Source organism: Oncorhynchus tshawytscha, linkage group LG09 (assembly GCF_018296145.1).
Source record: "Oncorhynchus tshawytscha isolate Ot180627B linkage group LG09, Otsh_v2.0, whole genome shotgun sequence".
Classification (NCBI taxonomy): Eukaryota; Metazoa; Chordata; class Actinopteri; order Salmoniformes; family Salmonidae; genus Oncorhynchus; species Oncorhynchus tshawytscha.
In genome coordinates this window covers 17,832,791-17,853,125 of record NC_056437.1, presented here as the reverse complement: position 1 = coordinate 17,853,125, position 20,335 = coordinate 17,832,791, and the positions used below count along the sequence as shown (strand labels likewise).

The following is a 20,335-nucleotide window of genomic DNA, read 5'->3' as shown; positions in this document are numbered from 1 at the left end:
CAATTGAGCACATCTGGGAGATCATGTCTCGCTCCATCCACCAATGCCACGTTGCACCACAGACTGTCCAGGAGTTGGCGGATGCTTTAGTTCAGGTCTGGGAGGAGATCCCTCAGGAGACCATCCGCCACCTCATCAGGAGCATGCCCAGGCGTTGTAGGGAGGCCATACACACTACTGAGCCTCATTTTTACTTGTTTTAAGGACATTACATCAAAGTTGGATCAGCCTGTAGTGTGGTTTTCCACTTTAATTTTGAGTGTTACTCCAAATCCAGACCTCCATGGGTTGATAAATTTGATTTCCATTGATAATTTGTGTGATTTTGTTGTCAGCACATTCAACTATGTAAAGAAAAAAGTATTTAATAAGAATATTTCATTCATTCAGATCTAGGATGTGTTATTTTAGTGTTCCCTTTATTTTTATGAGCAGTGTATATATAGTATTCTACACAAATACTAATCTTATTAAATAAATATCTCGTTGTTTTTGTCTATTACTGTTCTGTCATGTATTTGTACGTTTTATGTGGATCCCAGGAACAGTAGCTGTGAGCTGTTGGTCAGAGAGCATGTCTCAAGACCAAAGCAGGCACATTCGCTATTTAATGCAACAGTTTTTGTGATAAACCTATCGGTAGAGTTGAAAATGCTATGGAAACAAAACGTTTTATTCGGTACATGAAAACTTAAGTGAAAAGGTACATTTTGTGTGCACTACGTCATCACACTGATTTCTTTCCGTCCAAAATGACCATATTTTATTTATGCAGATTCTAGAATATTCACATGAAAATCTGTCGCCAATTGGATGGAAACATAGCTAGTGACTGACATAATAGAAAAATTGTTGATGCACAACCAAATTTCAAACTTGCACCTTGTGTATATTCTCAACAGTAAATTGACAGCTGGACTGAGTTTATGCTGCTTGTGCCTGGAGCCGCCCTGAAGATAAATCTAGTCACTTTAAATAAAAATCAGTGTCCCCACCCCCTCCACACTACCAAGGAAATGTGTAATCATAAATTGTAAATCAAAGACATTTATACATACTCTATAACTGACAGGGAACATTACGAGACATCTCATCACATTGAATTACTCAAGGCTGTATTATGATAGTGTCTGGTGAGCTATACTGTCAACCAGTACATCTAATCATATTTGCCAATAAAAACATCTCAGCAAGGCCTCATTGCACTGTGTTACTGTCTATATTAAATAAAAACAATTCAGTTATTGTATCATATGACAATGAAGAACTGACCCAGATAAGACATTCAACTATAGACATTAGTAACACTAGACATCTTATACCAGATTTCTAAAACAATCATGAGATACACTTGCAGGCACTTTCATACAACAATCAACCACCCCAATAAACAATCATTATGTAAATATTTCTGATGTTTCACATTTGCAATTGCAAAGTTCATCACCCTCACCAGCATCATCTCAATCTTGGTCATTGTTTTTATGGAATTAACTTTAAAAAGTGTTGGTGCATTCTGCAGAATGTCTGAGTATACTGTATGACATGTACATCTCTGTATTTGACAAAAACAGGCTATTCACCACTACAGAATTAGTAGAATGAATAGCAATTAAACATTGAGTTCTAATTCTATGGTCACAACAATTATGGTTACTACATATAGGGTGCGTTCGTAAATTCACTCTATCTACTCCGATTTCAGAGCACTCTGGTCTGAATGTGCCACAGAACAGAATAACTGACAAATTTACGAACGCAAACATAATAGCATTCTACCATAAAGATATCTCTGAATATAACAATCTATAAGGCATTGTGATGTAATAGCACTCAGGTATGTAAAGCAGCTAAAACATTTCAGACCTGCATTAAACCTGGACAATAAGACTCATATGACCCGTGAACAAACAGACATGTCTGTTATACTGCTATTAGGGGAAAACGATGGTCTCTACCAGACCCATTTCACCGGGTAATACCATTTCCTGTTAAATGTACACCGTGGCCCTTGGAGTTAAAAGCCTCCGAGATCCTCCTCTGTCATTTCAAGTGTTTTCTGTTGATCTACATCACATTATTTGGGGTTTTATAAGTATCATTTCATTTTTGATTAAGTCAAGTATGTTAACGTATAACATAAGATGATAACAATAGCCATTAGTGAACTGAAGCACCGTCCGTCTACGACACTTCTCTGGAATGACAGTGTTCCCATATTTCAGTCACGTAGGCCCAATCCCTCACCCTACCCCCTGTGCCCTTGCGGATCTTAAGAAGATCAAAGACAGTAGGTATAACCAATATGATAGTAGTGTCCCTGATAGGATCCTATAGCACCCTAGGTGAAGTGCACTCAACCATAAAAGTAAACAAGGGTAGGGGACAGAGAACAACTTTCTGGAATGAAATACAGAGAGTCGTGTCAGATCTGTGAGGAGGTTGCTAGTCATAGTAAACCTAAGGAAAGGGCAAAAGGATTGGGTTTGGAATCAGGCCATAGTTATGATGTCAACAGGCCTTCCCGGCCGTTCCCTGCTCCGCTGGTCGTCACACAAATGTGGTCTTAGTCAGTCTTCCAGACTTTGTTGAGGACTTTCACCACCTCCTCATAGATGATGAAGACGATAGCTACGTCCATACACACCCTGCCCAGCCTGGGGACTGTACCCTTATAGAACCTGGGGAGAAAGGGAGGAAATAATGAAGGAAGGAAGGAAGGAGGCGAAGGGCAGACAGGGTCAATACCATTATCAGTCTGATAGATGAAAATGAGACAGGTCACAAAGTTAGTGTGTACAGAGATACTTACGCTTTAGGTCCCTCATGCTTCATGATCTTGACGGCACAGTCCAGGGTGCTTTTGTACTTGTGAGCCTCCAGACCCTGTTAGAGAAGAGACAGGCGGGGTTCACTTAACATTATGATACAATACATGTATAGCGAAATATCTACAATTCACTGCATGTGACCAGGTCATTAATCATGGCAGTGTCTACCTGCATCCTGGTTTTGATGACATCAAGAGGAGTGTTTCCAAACACACTGACAGCTCCAGCGAAGGCTCCGAATGCTCCCGTGACCAGAGGGTTAATGGCCTTGTTAGGGTCATCACCTAGGAAACGGACAGGGAGAGACAGAGCAGTAAGACTCTCTGGATACACACACAGGTAAACAACACACACATACACACAGGAGACAAGGATTCAAACTAAGTCGGTCACACACACACACACCTTTGTACCAGTTCCTTAGAGAGGTCATAACGTAGAAGCGGATGGCCTGGTTGGATCCCTGTTTCAGTACAGTGGCTGTCAGACCCTGGTACGTCCCCCTCAGGCCTGGAAGAAATATTGACAGCACAGCACAACACCATAACACATCAACACACAGCCAATAACCATCACACAATCTTCCGTCCAATTACCATAAAATAACCATCCAACGGCCATGTCAGTTATGGTGAGACCAGAACAAATAACTGTCCAGCAGATGGCAGTAACTACTCCCCCCTCCCTTCACTAGTCTCTTTCGACCAGTGGAGAATGACTCCCCTCTCATTGAAGCCACGGAAGTTCAAGGCCAAACTCAGTACCACAGATAGAACAATGAGTCAGATATTTCACCTGATGTATAAGTGTGAAGCATCCGCTTGGTGTTTCCACTCATTACCAAATATGGTGATGAGAGGAAGGCCAGTGGCCGGCAGTGGGAGAAGACATAGCGAGATGGATTTTGGCTGACATAATGCTAATTTTCTCATTGAGGAAACATTTTATCTCAATACAGTTTTTTGTTCCCTAAACCAGAATCTGTTACGAATAGACTGGACGAAGTTGTGTAGATTTTACCATTTGCCAAAGGGAAAAAATGCAGTTGTTTAGAAAGAGTGCAAGGGCTAATTGAGTTACTGCACATGCACATCACAGAGTAGACGTTCCTTAATGGAAATATGCAAATACATGCTAGAATGCACCAATAGGATCTCGCTAGCTCGTGCTTGGCTCTGCACCCCTCCTTGCTTGTTCTGCCCACTATGACTAATTTGTTCCCATTGGAAACGACAGGCTGTGGTGTATCTTGGATTAGTTATAAAAATTGGCGGTACTGCAGGCATTGTTAGCAGAAAACAGGATCCCCCTATTAGATGAATGGAAAAATGTCAATCATCCTGTTACCTTCGGTTCTGATGATCTCCCTGACTCCATGGAAAAATCCCCGGTACTTTGGGTTGGCTGACGACTGGTCATGGATGAACTTTACCTGAAATGACACAAGCGGACGACACGGATTCAAATTATATGCAGATCTTTATTGATATCGACACCAACACACATGCAAATAACTGTTTAAGATTTCCTAAAACATTTTAAGACACACATACCTTGACCGTCTCCATGGGGCAGACCACCACCACAGCCTCAGCCATTCCTGCCCCCAGACCACAGAAAAGACCCCGGGTACTGTCCAGCTTCCCATTCTCATCACGCATCTTATTACTGAGGAACTCAAACATACCAAACCTGATAGAGAGAGCGGTTGTCAGGGACATAGAAAAGATATACAGAGACAAATAAACAGTGTGTGGTGTAGTGTGGTTGTATGTCTGTGTATAGTACCTGACAGCTGCTTTGGGTATGGAGCCATAGAGCAGTGAGCTGAGCCCTCTGTACAGACCCCTCACCCCATGACCGTCTACCGTCTGCTTCACACAGTCAACTACAGGGAGGGAAAGGAAAAGGGACAGAGAGAATCAGGGAGAGAAATGACAAACATACACAGTCAACTGCAGATATTTCAACTCGGCTTAAGGTATTTTGTGCATAGTGTTTTGTGCACGTTACATGTGGAACATTCAATAGTATCACCAAAAAGTAATGCATGGATATAGGAAAGTGTTAGTGACAGTCATGGTGCTTGCATCTATGTAGGTTGGCATTTGTCGTCATGACTCATGTACTGGAGGCAGCTCTGCAGAGTGGTTACTACCTGGCACAGCCACAAAGTCAGCAAATCTGATGTTATCCCGAGTGGCGCAGAGGTCTAAGACAATATATCTCAGTGCTTGACGTGTCACTACAGACCCTGGTTCGATTCCAGGCTGAGTCCGCATAGGGCGACGCACAATTGGATCAGCTTCGTCCGGGTTAGGGGTTGACCGGGGTAGTCATTGTAAATAAGAATTTGTTCTTAACTGACTTGCCTAATTAAATAAAGGTTAAATAAAATACATTTTAAAAAAATGGTTTTGCCACACTGCTAACCTAACCTTAAATTAAGACAAAAAAGCGAACTTTAATCTTCATAAATGTTTACAATTTAAACAATTTTGACTTTGAAGCCGGCCCATCTAGCAGAAGGCGATGAGTTTTACCCTGAAGGCAGAACTGATGACAAACATCAACTTGCAGCTTCTACAGTTAACAGTTCATGAGTATGAACTCAGAACTGACTGACAAACATGTTGCTCAGGAGCGACTCCAACCAAAGTCCACTGACTCTAAACACACAGATAACACAGCTAGGCACACACACACACCCCTCAGGAAAGTGTAGACCCATTTAGTACAGATCCCTGGTTCAAGGCTTTTCATTAATCTGCCATGTAAGGTCTACTGCAAACAGCTATCTCTGTTTCAATGTGTGCCAATGATGGACTGTTACTGCTATTACTGGTAACAATATAGGAAATCATGTAAAAGTAACAAAATAATTCCCTTTCCTGTTTGGGAGAAACTGTTGGAACAGATACCCACCAATGCCTTTATATCTGGGAGGGTTGGCCTTCTCATCCAGCTGCAGCTGAGTCTTCACATACTCTGTAGGGAATGTAATACAGATCTCTATTCCTCCAGCAATACCACCTAGAGAGAGCGAGAGACAGAGAAAGTGTTAAGGTTGGGCTGATCACTATACCCCCTGCTCAATCTGAAACAGTCACAAGTTCTCAGTTAAAGGTACAGTGCCTCCCAAAAAGTATTCATATCCTTTGACTTATTCCACATTTTGTGTTACAGCCTGAATTCAAAATTGATTAAATAAAATACCATTCTCACCCATCTACAAACACCCCATAATGACAAAGTGAAAACATGTTTTTAGGCATTTTTGCAAATGTATTGAACATGAAATACAGAAATATCTCATTTACACAAGTATTCACCCCCCCAAGTCAATACTTTGTAGAAGCACCTTTGGCAGCGATTACAGTGGTCTTTCTGGGTACGTCTCGAAGAGCTTTCCACACCTGGATTGTGCAAAATTATTCCATGATTCTTTTCAAAATTCTACAAGCTCTGTCAAACTGGTTGTTGATCATTGCAAGACAACAATTTTCAGGTCTTGCCATAGATTTTCAAGTAGATTTAAGTAAAAACTAACTAGACCACTCAGGAACATTCACTATCTTCTTGGTAAGAAACTCCAGTGTAGATTTGGCCTTGTGTTTTAGGTTATTGTCCTGCTGAAAAGGTGAAGTCAACTCACAGTGTATGGTGGAAAGCAGACTGAACCAGCTTTCCCTCTAGGATTATGCCTGGGCTTTGCTCCATTCAGTTTATTTTTTATCCTGAAAAACTCCTCAGTCCTTAACGATTACAAGCATACCCAGATCACGATGCAGCCACCACTATGCTTGAAAATATTGAGAGTAGTATTAAGTAATTTGTTGTATTGGATTTAACACTGTATTCAGGGTAAAAGTGAATTGCTTTGCCTCATTTTCTGCAGTTTTATTTCAGTGCCTTGTTGCAAACAGGATGCATGTTTTGGAATATTATTATTCTGTACAGGCTTCATCTCTTTTCACTCTGTCAATTAGGTTAGTATTGTAGAGTAAGTATCATGTTGTTGAACCATCCTCCAGTTCTCTCCTGTCACAGCCATTAAACTCTAACTATTTTAAAGTCACCATTGGCCTCATAGTGAAATCCCTGAGCAGTTTTCCTTCCTCTCCGGCAACTGAGTTAGGAAGAACGCCTGTATCTTTGTATTGACTGGGTGTATTGATACACCATCCAAAGTGTAATTAATAACTTCACCATACTAAAAAGGGTATTCAATGTTTTTAATGTTTTTATTAATCCATCTACCAATAGGTGCCCTTCTTTGCAAGGCATTGGAAAACTTCCCTGGTCTTTGTGGTTGAATCTGTGTTTGAAATCCACTGCTCGACTGAGGGACCTTACAGATAGATAATTGTATGTGTGGGGTACAGAGATGAGGTAGTCAATCAAAAATCATGTGAAACACCATTACTGCACACAGAGTAAGTCCATGCAACTTATTATGCAACTTGTTAAGACATCCCCCCCACGAACTTAAGGCTTGACACAACAAAGGGGTGAATACTTATTGACTCTAGACATTCCAGCTTTTCATTTTTTATTACATTTCAAAAAAACATTATTCTACTTTGACATTATTGGGTATTGTGTGTAGGCCAGAGACAAACAAATCTATATTTAATCTATTTTAAATTCAGGCTGTAACAAAACATGGAAAAAGTCAAGGGGTGTGAATACTTTCTGAAGGCCCTGTAGATGGGTCTTCTCTGCTAGCTGAATGTCATCCTTTTATGTATAGCATGTGTCATTACCGCATTCACAAATAAAATATGTAATAATATTATAAAGAATCAAAGTGTTTCAATAACTTAACAATTCAAAAAGATCAACGGTGTAGGACTTTTCTCTGTAACTGTAGTTTTATTGGTAACCTCATAGTTCCACCTTAACAGCAGTAGCTCCACACATCTGCAGTTGAACAGCAAACAGAAAGAAGGTCTCTGATTGGTTCAACTGGGATTCTGCCCACAGGATACTCCCCTCTGTGCTGTTCCTGATCAGTGGGGATGTGACTAGTCCTCTCTAGTAACCACAGCTACAGTCAAATACCTGCCTATTTCTACAATGCATCTTCTTTAAATGTGATTTTAAACCTAACAATAACCTTATCCACACTGCTAACCTTATGTCGAAGCCTAACCTTAATTTAAGACCAAAAATCTTACGATAAATAAAATTTTGACTTTGTGGCTGTGGTAAACGGTGTTCTCCACTGGAACAGAGAAAGTAGTACACGCATAGGGTGCGTTCCTCTTGCCTGGGCATTAGTGACGCATGCCAGATCTTACAAATGCCGGATAGGTATTTTACATATCAGCTAACCACATCATGCTGTATGTTATAGCAATCTGGCGTCCGCGGCACAGGCAATGATGTGGCACACAACCGGCAACAGAGCTTCATCAACCTCAGGAGGCTGAAGAAATTCGCCTTTGCCCCCTAGCCACAGCCTGTTCCCCCGCTATCATCTAGAAGGCGGAGACAGTACAAGTGCATCAAAGCTGGGACCGAGAGACAGCTCCTATCTCCAGGCCATCAGATTGTTAAATAGTCACTACTAGCCAGCTTCAACCCAGTACACTGACCTGAACTTTAGTCACTGTTACCAGCCAGCTACCACCCGGTACTCTACCCTGTACCTTAGAGACGCCTGCTCTGTGAATATAGTCCTTGAACTGCATTCTAGTCAAGGCTTATCCTGTATAACTACTGCTGTATACAACTTTTCTATTCATATACTGCCAATAACTGTCTATACAAACCATCATATACATAATAAAAGTTGAAGTTTACAAGCCAAATACATTTCAACTCAGTTTCACAATTCCTGACATTTAATCCTAGTAAAAATTCCCAGTCTTAGGTCAGTTAGGATCACCACTTAATTTTAAGAATGTGAAATGTCAGAGTAATAGTGGAATGATTTATTTCAGCTTTTATTTATTTCATCACATTCCCAGTGGGTCAGAAGTTCACATACACTCAATTAGTATTTGGTAGCATTGCCTTTAAATTGTTGAACTTGGGTCAAACGTTTTGGGTAGGCTTCCACAAGCTTCCCACAATAAATTGGGTGAATTTTGTCCCATTCCTCCTGACAGAGCTGGTGTAACTGAGTCAGGTTTGTAGGCCTCCTTGCTCGCACACACTTTTTCTGTTCTGCCCACAAATTTTCTATAGGTTTGAGGTCAGGGCTTTGTGATGGCCACTCCAATACCTTGACTTTGTTGTCCTTAAGACATTTTTCCACAACTTTGGAAGTATGCTTGGGGTCATTGTCCATTTGCAACCAAGCTTTAACTTCCTGACTGATGTCTTGAGATGTTACTTCAATATATCCACATTATTTTCCTTCATGACGCCATCTATTTTGCAAAATGCACCAGTCCCTCCTGCAGCAAAGCACCCCCACAACATGATGCTGCCACCCCCGTGCTTCACGTTTGGGATGGTGTTCTTCGGCTTGCAAGCCTCCCCCTTTTTCGCCCAAACATAACGATGATCATTATGGCCAAACATTTCTATTTTTGTTTCATCAGACCAGAGGACATTTCTCCAAAAAGTATGATCTTTGTCCCCATGTGCAGTTGCAACCGTAGTCTGGCTTTTTAATGGCGGTTTTGGAGCAGTAGCTTCTTCCTTGCTGAGCGGCCTTTCAGGTTATGTCGATATAGGACTCGTTTTACTGTGGATATAGATACTTTTGTACCGGTTTTCTCCAGCATCTTCACAAGGTCCTTTGCTGTTGTTCTGGGATTGATTTGCACTTTTCGCACCAAAGTACGATCATCTCAAGGAGACAGAACGCATCTCCTTCCTGAGCGGTATGACAGCTGCGTGGTCCCATGGTGTTTATACTTGTGTACTATTGTTTGTACAGATGAACGTGGTACCTTCAGGCATTTGGAAATTGCTCCCAAGGATGAACCAGACTTGGAGGTCTACAATTCATTCTCTGAGGTCTTGGCTGATTTCTATTGATTTTCCCATGATGTCAAGCAAAGAGGCACTGAGTTTGAAGGTAGGCCTTGAAATAAATCCACAGGTACACCTTCAATTGACTCAAATTATGTCAATTAGCCTATCAGAAGCTTTTAAAGCCATGACATTTTCTGGGAAATTACCAAGCTGTATAAAGGCACAGTCAACTTAGTGAATGTAAACTTCTGACCCACTGGAATTGTGATATAGTGAATTATAAGTGAAATAATCTGTCTAAACAATAGTTGGAAAAATGACTTGTGTCATGCACAAAGTAGATGTCCTAAACGACTTGCCAAAACTGTAGTTTAACAATGAATCTGTGGAGTGGCTGAAAAACGAGATTTAATGACTCCAACCTAAGTGTATGTAAACTTCCGACTTCAACTGTATATGTATATATTTTTATTCAGGACTCTGACATTGCTCATTCTAATAATTTGATATTTCTTAATTTCTTTATTCTTTTTGAGGGGGGTTGCTTATATCGTCAGGCATTTTCTTTTAAATAGCCTAGTTGTTAGAGCATTGGGACAGTAACCGAAAGGTTGCTGAATCGAATCCCCAAACTGACAAGATAGAAATCTGTTGTTCTGCCCCTGAAGACGGTTATCCCACTGTTCCCCAGTAGGCACTCATTGTAAATAAGAATTTGTTATTAACTGTCTTGCCTAGTTAAATAAAAGGTTAAATGTATTAAATTTATTAAACCTTTCTTTAACTAGGAAAGTCAGTTAAGAACAAATTCTTATTCACAATGACAGCTTACCCTGGCCTAACCCGGACGATGCTGAGCCAATTGTGCGCCGTCCTATGGGACACCCAATCACGGCCAGATGTGATACAGCCTGGATTCGAACCAGGGACTGTATTGATGCCTTAGACCACTGCGCCACTCGGCAGCCCAGTGGCACTGCACTGTTGGGCTAGGAACATAAGCATTTCGCTACACCTGCGATAGAATCTGCTAAATATGTGTACGCGACCAATAGAATTTGATTTGATGCATGCAACGTCTTAGCAGGGGACCGCGAGCTAGAGCTACACACACACTCAGTGACACAGAGTCAACACAGACATATAGAGTTTGTTGCCGGTAGCAACCTAAAAGTTATTTGATAATTTAGCATTCTCAACCACTGATCTCTAACCAGTTGTAACTAGGCTAAAACACTCACCATGGAAAAAATCTGTTAGATTTGGAGTTGGGAAAGCTGACCCTAAACCTGTGTGTGTTTGGGAAACGTCCTGGTTGAACCTCAACCGCAACCCAATGCTGCGGCTTCTGAAAGAGACATTTGTTGAGGCTCTGAACTCCAAGCATGCATTTCACCTGAACACACAGACATGCTGGTCTGTCAGTCCCACACAGGAATGAACATGCAACAATCTCCACAAACACACAAACGCTCACGCAAATTATCATGTTATTACACAGTAGGCTCTAAATTCTGCCCAGTGCCTTCCGTCATAAAGTTAGATATTTATAATTAGACATGTTGAACAGTTTCCTCATAACAGGACAGGAGAAAGACAACCAGTTTGTCAGGTCTGACTACTGAGATTGCAATCGTCTCTGGGCTAAGACAGCTTTGTTGACTGGTCTCTGGTGGGAGGGAAACATTCGAGCACACACACACACACTTATTTTCTTGCAAAGGAAAGTGTGTAAGCAAAACACGCTGAAATAAGTGATCGTGCAACAATGATACTTCAATAGGAGTTGACTTTAACTGACCTACTACAACTCTCTATGTTGAGAAAGAAAGGCTCAAATTTAAAGATGAGGAGCAAGCCAAAATACTGCATAGCCAGATATAACGTAATCTGTGTAGATGAGGGTGTTGAAGACCATAGTTTATGCTCAACAACATTACCAATTAATTGATTTACATTTATGACACATTTTACTGGGTCTCAGAGTACTTGCATTCTATGGGGGTAATCAAGTACAAAAATTGCACTAAAAAGTGAACAGTGAAGAAAGACAATAAAAAATGAAAAGGACAACCCTACTACCTCCAGCATGTGTCCCTGGCCCTGGTCTGAGCTGGTCGGGTGAAAGGATGTTGTAATCCAGCTGCACGTGTGCATGTGTGTGCTCTCTGAACTGCAGAAGTGTGTGGATTTATGCTGTGTCATCATGGTTCATGTATTCAGTAACACAGCACTGCACTGCAGGCCCCAGCCCCCTGCCAAGCACTCACATTATTGGGTGAATCTCACTGTATTCCTTTCCTTCATTTCAGTTTGACTGAAAGCACTATCATATTGCTCTCATCTATTCTGTGAGTTAAAATGAGTGGGCCCCTATAACTCCCGTATCACTCCCTGGTGAAAGCATAGTAATTGACTAACACCGATAGACATTGAAAAAAAATTGTCCTGAAAAATGTGCCAGAGATCTGAGAGACAGACAAATGATTTCAATCACCTAAAGTAGATAGTGATATTTCCAGTCAATCAGTGATATTTCCAGTCAATCGGGGAATTGGAATGGGTCTGTGTTCACTTGTTCTGAAATAGCTTCTGTAGTTAGATACATAAGCATTCCGGAAACATTATTTTGTTGAAATATAATTTGATCTCTGAGAAATTAAGCTACTTGATTGCACCCAAATTGGACATATTTATTTACAGGATTTACAGTTGAAGTCGGAAGTTTACCTTTGCCAAATATATTTAAACTCCGTTTTTCACAATTCCTGGCATTTTATCCTAGTAAAAATTCCCTGTCTTAGGTCAGTAAGGTTCATCACTTTATTTTAAGAATGTGAAATGTCAGAATAATAGTAGAGAGAATTATTTACTTCAGCTTTTACTTCTTTCATCACAGTCACAGTGGGTCAGAAGTTTACATACACTCAATTAGTACTTGGTAGCGTTGACTTTAAATTGTTTAACTTGGGTCAAACTTTTTGGGTAGCCTTCCACAAGCTTCTTACAATAAGTTGGGTGAATTTTGGCCCATTCCGCCTGACAGAACTGGTGTAACTGAGTCAGATTTGTGGGCCTCCTTGCTCGCACACGCTTTTTCAGTTCTGCCCACAAATGTTCTATAGGATTGAAATCAGGGCTTTGTGATGGCCACTCCAATACCTTCACGTTGTTGTCCTTAAGCCATTTTAGCACAACTTTGGAAGTATGCTTGGGGTCATTGTCCATTTGGAAGACCCATTTGTGACCAAGCTTTAACTTCCTGACTGATGTCTTCAGATGTTGCTTCAATTTATCTACATAATTTCCCTTCCTTATGAGGCCATCCATTTTGTGAAGTGCACCAGTCCCTCCTGCAGCGAAGCATCCCCACAACATGATGCTGCCACCCCCGTGCTTCACAGTTGGGATGGTGTTCTTCAGCTTGCATGCCTCCCCCTTTTTCCTCCAAACATAACGATAGTCAGTATGGCCAAACAGTTATATTTTTGTTTCATCAGACCAGAGGACATTTCTCCAAAAAGTACGATCTTTGTCCACATGTGCAGTTGCAAACCGTAGTCTGGCTTTTTTATGGCGGTTTTGGATCAGTGGCTTCTTCTTACTTAGCGGCCTTTCAGGTTATGTCAATACAGGACTCCTTTTACTGTGGATATAGATACTTCTGTACCCGTTTCCTCCAGCATCTTCACAAGGTCCTTTGCTGTTGTTCTGGGATTGATTTGCACTTTTCGCACCAAAGTACGTTCCTCTCTAGGAGACAGAACGCGTATCCGTCCTGAGCGGTATGACAGCTGCGTGGTCCCATGGTGTTTATATTTGCATACTATTGTTTGTACAGATGAAAATAGTACCTTCAGGCGTTTGGAAATTGCTCCCAAGGATGAACCAGACTTGTGGAGGTCTACAATTTATTCTCTGAGGTCTTGGCTGATTTCTATTGATTTTCCCATGATGTCAAGCAAAGAGGCACTGAGTTTGAAGGTAGGCCTTGAAATAAATCCACAGGTACACCTTCAATTGACTCAAATTATGTCAATTAGCCTATCAGAAGCTTCTAAAGCCATGACATTTTCTGGAAAATTACCAAGCTGTTTAAAGGCACAGTCAACTTAGTGAATGTAAACTTCTGACCCACTGGAACTGTGACACAGTGAATTATAAGTGAAATAATCTGTCTGTAAACAATTGTTGGAAAAATGACTTGTGTCATGCACAAAGTAGATGTCCTTACCGCCAAAACCATAGTTTGTTAACGAGAAATTTGTGGAGTTGTTGAAAAATGAGTTTTAATGACTCCAACCTAAGTGTATGTAAACTTCAACTGTATATAATATTCAATAATTATAGTACCTAGCATCCAATTTGGACCAAATGTTTTGCTAACAATGAGTAAGACATGAGGAGTCCAAAAGAAGTGGTCAAAAGCCCTACACCCCATGCCAATCCCACCCCAACAATGAGTATATAGTATCATTACTTACAGTGCCTTGCGAAAGTATTCGGCCCCCTTGAACTTTGCGACCTTTTGCCACATTTCAGGCTTCAAACATAAAGATATAAAACTGTATTTTTTTGTGGAGAATCAACAACAAGTGGGACACAATCATGAAGTGGTATGACATTTATTGGATATTTCAAACTTTTTTAACAAATCAAAAACTGAAAAATTGGGCGTGCAAAATTATTCAGCCCCTTTACTTTCAGTGCAGCAAACTCTCTCCAGAAGTTCAGTGAGGATCTCTGAATGATCCAATGTTGACCTAAATGACTAATGATGATAAATACAATCCACCTGTGTGTAATCAAGTCTCTGTATAAATGCACCTGCACTGTGATAGTCTCAGAGGTCCGTTAAAAGCGCAGAGAGCATCATGAAGAACAAGGAACACACCAGGCAGGTCCGAGATACTGTTGTGAAGAAGTTTAAAGCCGGATTTGGATACAAAAAGATTTCCCAAGCTTTAAACATCCCAAGGAGCACTGTGCAAGCGATAATATTGTAATGGAAGGAGTATCAGACCACTGCAAATCTACCAAGACCTGGCCGTCCCTCTAAACTTTCAGCTCATACAAGGAGAAGACTGATCAGAGATGCAGCCAAGAGGCCCATGATCACTCTGGATGAACAGCAGAGATCTACAGCTGAGGTGGGAGACTCTGTCCATAGGACAACAATCAGTCGTATATTGCACAAATCTGGCCTTTATGGAAGAGTGGCAAGAAGAAAGCGATTTCTTAAAGATATCCATAAAAAGTGTTGTTTAAAGTTTGCCACAAGCCACCTGGGAGACACACCAAACATGTGGAAGAAGGTGCTCTGGTCAGATGAAACCAAAATTGAACTTTTTGGCAACAATGCAAAACGTTATGTTTGGCGTAAAAGCAACACAGCTCATCACCCTGACCACACCATCCCCACTGTCAAAACATGGTGGTGGCAGCATCATGGTTTGGGCCTGCTTTTCTTCAGCAGGGACAGGGAAGATGGTTAAAATTGATAGGAAGATGGATGGAGCCAAATACAGGACCATTCTGGAAGAAAACCTGATGGAGTCTGCAAAAGACCTGAGACTGGGACGGAGATTGGTCTTCCAACAAGACAATGATCCAAAACATAAAGCAAAATCTACAATGGAATGGTTCAAAAATAAACATATCCAGGTGTTAGAATGGCCAAGTCAAAGTCCAGACCTGAATCCAATCGAGAATCTGTGGAAAGAACTGAAAACTGCTGTTCACAAATGCTCTCCATCCAACCTCACTGAGCTCGAGCTGTTTTGCAAGGAGGAATGTGAAAAAATGTCAGTCTCTCAATGTGCAAAACTGATAGAGACATACCCCAAGCGACTTACAGCTGTAAGTTTTTGATTTGTTAAAAACGTTTGAAATATCCAATAAATGTCGTTCCACTTCATGATTGTGTCCCACTTGTTGTTGATTCTTCACAAAAAAAATACAGTTTTATATCTTTATGTTTGAAGCCTGAAATGTGGCAAAAGGTCGCAAAGTTCAAGGGGGCCGAATACTTTCGCAAGGCACTGTATATAGTATCCCAGCCCAACAATGAGTATATAGTATCGTTACTTAATCTTTGACAAGTAGTATGGAGCTGCGGTTTGGAGTATTGCTTCTTTATCCTATGTAATGTATTCTCAGCAACAAAAATATGTTTTATTCATGTTTTGAGAAATTAGCCATTGAAGTTGTGTTTATGTCCAAATTACATATTGGTTTTCTTACAGGGTAAGTCTCTGAACCAGGTATGACAGCAACCCATTCTTTGGTTTTGTTTACCTGGCCACTGCTTCAAATGCTAACTTTAAATAATTTGTGGCACAAATCCAATGCAAGTCAATGGTACCTATGTTAGCATTTTTGCGCTTTATATCCAAATCATCTATAAGTTACACAATACATTTTTAGATACGTTAGGTAGATTTGGACATGAAGCATGAACAACAGAAATTATTTCACAAGAATCTGAGATGGTGGGTGTCAAAATCATTTTTTTTTTGGTGCTTTTTGAGTTTGAACAACACTCTTGCAAAAAGCAAGATACAGAAGCAATATAGGCAGTTAGCTGAGGGCATACATTTGTGCCTATCTCCCATGAATGCCCTCAGCTATCACCCATGAATGCCCCCAGCTATTACCCATGAATGCTCTTAGTTATGATGTAAAAGAGACAAAACAAGTAGTAGAACTGCATTCAAAGGTCCCTTGATTTTTAAAAATCTGTTGCATGTGCTGCAATGTTTCCATCCAAGGACCTTCCTCCTCAGGCTGCATAAGAATACATAAGTATTTTGCTGCACCTGCGATAACACCTGCAAAATTGTGTGTACAACCAATAAACTTTGACTTGATTTACATGTAAACTTAGATAAGCCTTACTATGACTACAAATATCTACACAGCCGTGCAACACAAGGCAATAGCCAGGTTCAGCGTATACAGTCATGGCCAAAAGTTGAGAATGACACAAATATTAATTTCCACAAAGTTTGCTGCTTCAGTGTCTTTAGATATTGTTGTCAGATGTTACTATGGAATACTGAAGTATAATTACAAGCATTTCATAAGTGTCTTAGGCTTTTATTGACAATTACATGAAGTTGATGCAAAGAGTCAATATTTGCAGTGTTGACACTTTTTCAAGACCTCTGCAATCCGCCCTGGCATGCTGTCAATTAACTTTTGGGCCACATCCTGACTGATGGCAGCCCATTCTTGCATAATCAATGCTTGGAGTTTGTCAGAATTTGTGGGTTTTTGTTAGTCCACCCTCCTCTTGAGGATTGACTACAAGTTCTCAATGGGATTAAGGTCTGGGGCGTTTCCTGGCCATGGACCCAAAATATCGATGTTTTGTTCCCCAGCCACTTAGTTATCACTTTTTCCATATGGCAAGGTGCTCCATCATGCTGGAAAAGGCCTTGTTCGTCACCAAACTGTTCCTGGATGGTTGGGAGACGTTGCTCTCGGAGGATGTGTTGGTACCATTCTTTATTCATGGCTGTGTTCGTAGGCAAAATTGTGAGTGAGCCCACTCCCTTGGATGAGAAGCAACCCCTCACATGAATGGGGTCAGGATGCTTTACTGTTGGCATGGGACAGGACTGATGGTAGCGCCCACCTTGTCTTCTCCGGACAAGCTTTTTTCCTGATGCCCCAAACAATCGGAAAGGGGATTCATCAGAGTAAATGACTTTACCCCAGTTTTCAGCAGTCCAATCCCTGTACTTTTTGCAGAATATCAGTCTGTCCCTGATGTTTTTCCTGGAGAGAAGTGGCTTCTTTGCTGCTCTTCTTGACACCAAGCCATCATCCAAAAGGCTTCACCTCACTGTGAGTGCAGATGCACTCACACCTGCCTGCTGCCATTCCCGAGCAAGCTATATACTGGTGGTGCCCCAATCCTGTAGCTGAATCAACTTTAGGAGACGGTCCTGGCGCTTGCTTAACTTTTTGGGGTGCCCTGAAGCCTTCTTCACAACAATTGAACCGCTCTCCTTGAAGTTCTTGATGATCCGATAAATTGTTGATTTAGGTGCAATCTTACTGGGAGCAATGTCCGTGCCTGTGAAGCCCATTTTGTGCAAAGCAATGATGATGGCACGTGTTTCCTTGCAGGTAACCATGGATGACAGAGGAAGAACAATGATTCCAAGCACCACCCTCCTTTTGAAGCTTCCAGTCTGTTATTCGAAATCAATCAGCATGACAGAGGGATCTCCAGCCTTGTCCTCGTCAACACTCACACCTGTGTTGACGAGAGAATCACTGACATGATGTCAGCTGGTCCTTTTTTTGCAGGGCTGAAATGCAGTGGAAATGTATTTTTTGTGATTCAGTTCATTTGCATGGCAAAGAGGGATTTTGCAATTAATTGCTGATCACTCTTCATAACATTCTGGAGTATATGCAAATTGCCATCATACAAACTGATGCAGCAGATGTCGAAAATGAATGTGTCATTCTTGTGTCCCACCCACCCACCATCCGCCAAACCCTCTTTTACGCTACTGCTACTCTGTTCATCATATATGCATAGTCACTTTAACCATATCTACATGTAAATACTACCTCAATCAGCCTGACTAACCGGTGTCTGTATGTAGCCTCGCTATTGTATATAGCCTGTCTTTTTACTGTTGTTTTATTTCTTTACTTACCTATTGTTCACCTAATACCTTTTTTGTACTATTGGTTAGAGCCTGTAAGTAAGCATTTCACTCTAAGGTTGTATTCGGTGCACGTGACAAATAAACTTTGATTTGATGTGATTCTCAAAACTTTTGGCCACAACTGTACTCCGAGAAAGGGATAGAACAGCCAACCATTATCTGTGATGGCACCAAGTGTTCTACAAAATCCAAACAAATTCTTTCCTAGATTGGAACTTTGTAAATGTTGTGTGTCTGAAACCTAGTTTGCCAGATTCTGTAACTTTAGTGTTATGGCACACTCCACTCAGCCCCCATTCCTGTGAGGGGAAAGCCTGCCTAACTTCCATTCATAAGCCATGTTAACCAAGCTCTGCTGGACTGAGGAGAGGGGGATTCAGTAGGATCATGGGGTCAGTAATTATCAGAGAAAAAGGACCACCACATGCATCTAATTAACTTTATACACCCTGGAACTTTCAGCCAGAGCATGTGTCCTTGATTAGAACAGACACACCACTCGCTCACACACACATTGAAGTAAAGGCTCAAAGGGCAAATTGATAGTAGTAGTTCAACAGATGGAGCCAGAACCATAGTCAAAGTGAGTAGGATTTTGCTTAACACTACGAGGTTACTACAGTTTAAAGACAGCCCAGGCTTAGACATGGTGGACTCTTATTTTAGGTTTAATTTCCAAACAATTCAATACTGTCTTGAATTCCTTAAGTCTCATATGCGTTCAATAATTCTCATATTGCAGCACCCTGTCAAGAACAGCACATGATGTGGGTTGCTATATTGTAATCAAAGTCTGACTCTCGAAGATGCCGTCATGAACTGACGATAAAGGTGGTTAGCGTCTATGAATGGGCTACTTACTCCCTAGCAACTGAATGACAAGTAGTTCATGACTAAATTAAGAAAAAAATGACTGAATGGATTAGTACTCTCAAATAACTCACTACACTAACAAAGCTCACCTCTCCACTCCCATAGCAAACACTATAGGCAGGCATTCGTGTTTAAATATATTGCTACAATATAACACTCGACAAAAGTAAAAAGAAACCCATGTAGAATACCCTGCATTGTCACAGTGACAATGACTTGCAGTGTTAGAATGTAGCAGGGCGCTGGAATGAACACTGTATGAAAATGTGATACAAAGTCAGCAGCTTACACAAGGAAAAATGAATGACTTCATCCTTACCTGCTAGAATGGCTTTGCCCGGGTGGGTGAGTTTGGCTTTCCCTGCTGGCGCGGCTGCGGCCAAACAGCGGGGTCTGTGGAAGGGACTCACAAATGTGGGATTCCCGGACATATTGGCAACAATCGCGCCCCAAAAAACAAACTAGAACTTGTTCTATTCTACGACGACACTCGTTCTCTCTCCCGATCGTCAGCCTCCGTGCACTCTACTGCTCTGTGCACGAATTGCTGTGCGATCATTTACAAAGGCGGTGTTGATCATTGGACTTGGCACAGTACAAAAGATAATGTTGAATCTGCACTTTTGACAGGCGAAGTTTCCTCACTCCTCCATTGCCAGTAGGCTAGTGTATCGGCCCATCGTGGTCAGTGTTTTTAGGGCGGGGCGCGGTGTTTTCACCCTCATAAAAGCGCCATATTTTTTCACAAACGCAAATCCGATTTAAGGTGGAACGGGACTTGGTTTTATATTCACACATTCAACAGACATTCAACAGACATTCAACAGACATTCAACAGACATTCAACAGACATTCAACAGACATTCAACAGACATTCAACAGACATTCAACAGACATTCAACAGACATTCAACAGACATTCAACAGACATTCGCCAAAAGCCATTTAAAAATGTACAAATCTATAACTAATTCACCGTTTGTCACAGAATCGTCAAACTAGATATGAT

General features: G+C 41.1%; 1 protein-coding gene across 1 annotated transcript; it reads right to left on the bottom strand.

Annotated features, from left to right (window-relative positions):
• Positions 1–736: 736 nt before the first annotated feature.
• On the bottom strand, positions 737–20,024 carry LOC112257488 (tricarboxylate transport protein B, mitochondrial). Its single transcript, XM_024431086.1, has 9 exons — positions 19,647–20,024; positions 5,757–5,864; positions 4,620–4,719; positions 4,385–4,523; positions 4,179–4,263; positions 3,237–3,341; positions 3,000–3,115; positions 2,813–2,886; positions 737–2,681 (listed from the first exon to the last, which is right to left on the bottom strand). Exons 1-9 carry the CDS (start codon positions 19,756–19,758, stop codon positions 2,567–2,569), a joined length of 954 nt encoding a protein of 317 aa, XP_024286854.1. The 5' UTR covers positions 19,759–20,024; the 3' UTR covers positions 737–2,566.
• Between the last annotated feature and the right edge of the window lie 311 nt (positions 20,025–20,335).

Coding starts and splice junctions, on each gene's coding strand:
- LOC112257488 (XM_024431086.1), bottom strand. CDS start 19,758: ATGTCCGGGAATCCCACATTTGTGAGTCCCTTCCACAGACCCCGCTGT. Junction 3,342..4,178: donor GGAGATCATCAGAACCGAAG/GTAACAGGATGA, acceptor TATTTCTTCCAG/GCCTGAGGGGGACGTACCAG. Junction 3,116..3,236: donor TCTAAGGAACTGGTACAAAG/GTGTGTGTGTGT, acceptor TCCGTTTCCTAG/GTGATGACCCTAACAAGGCC.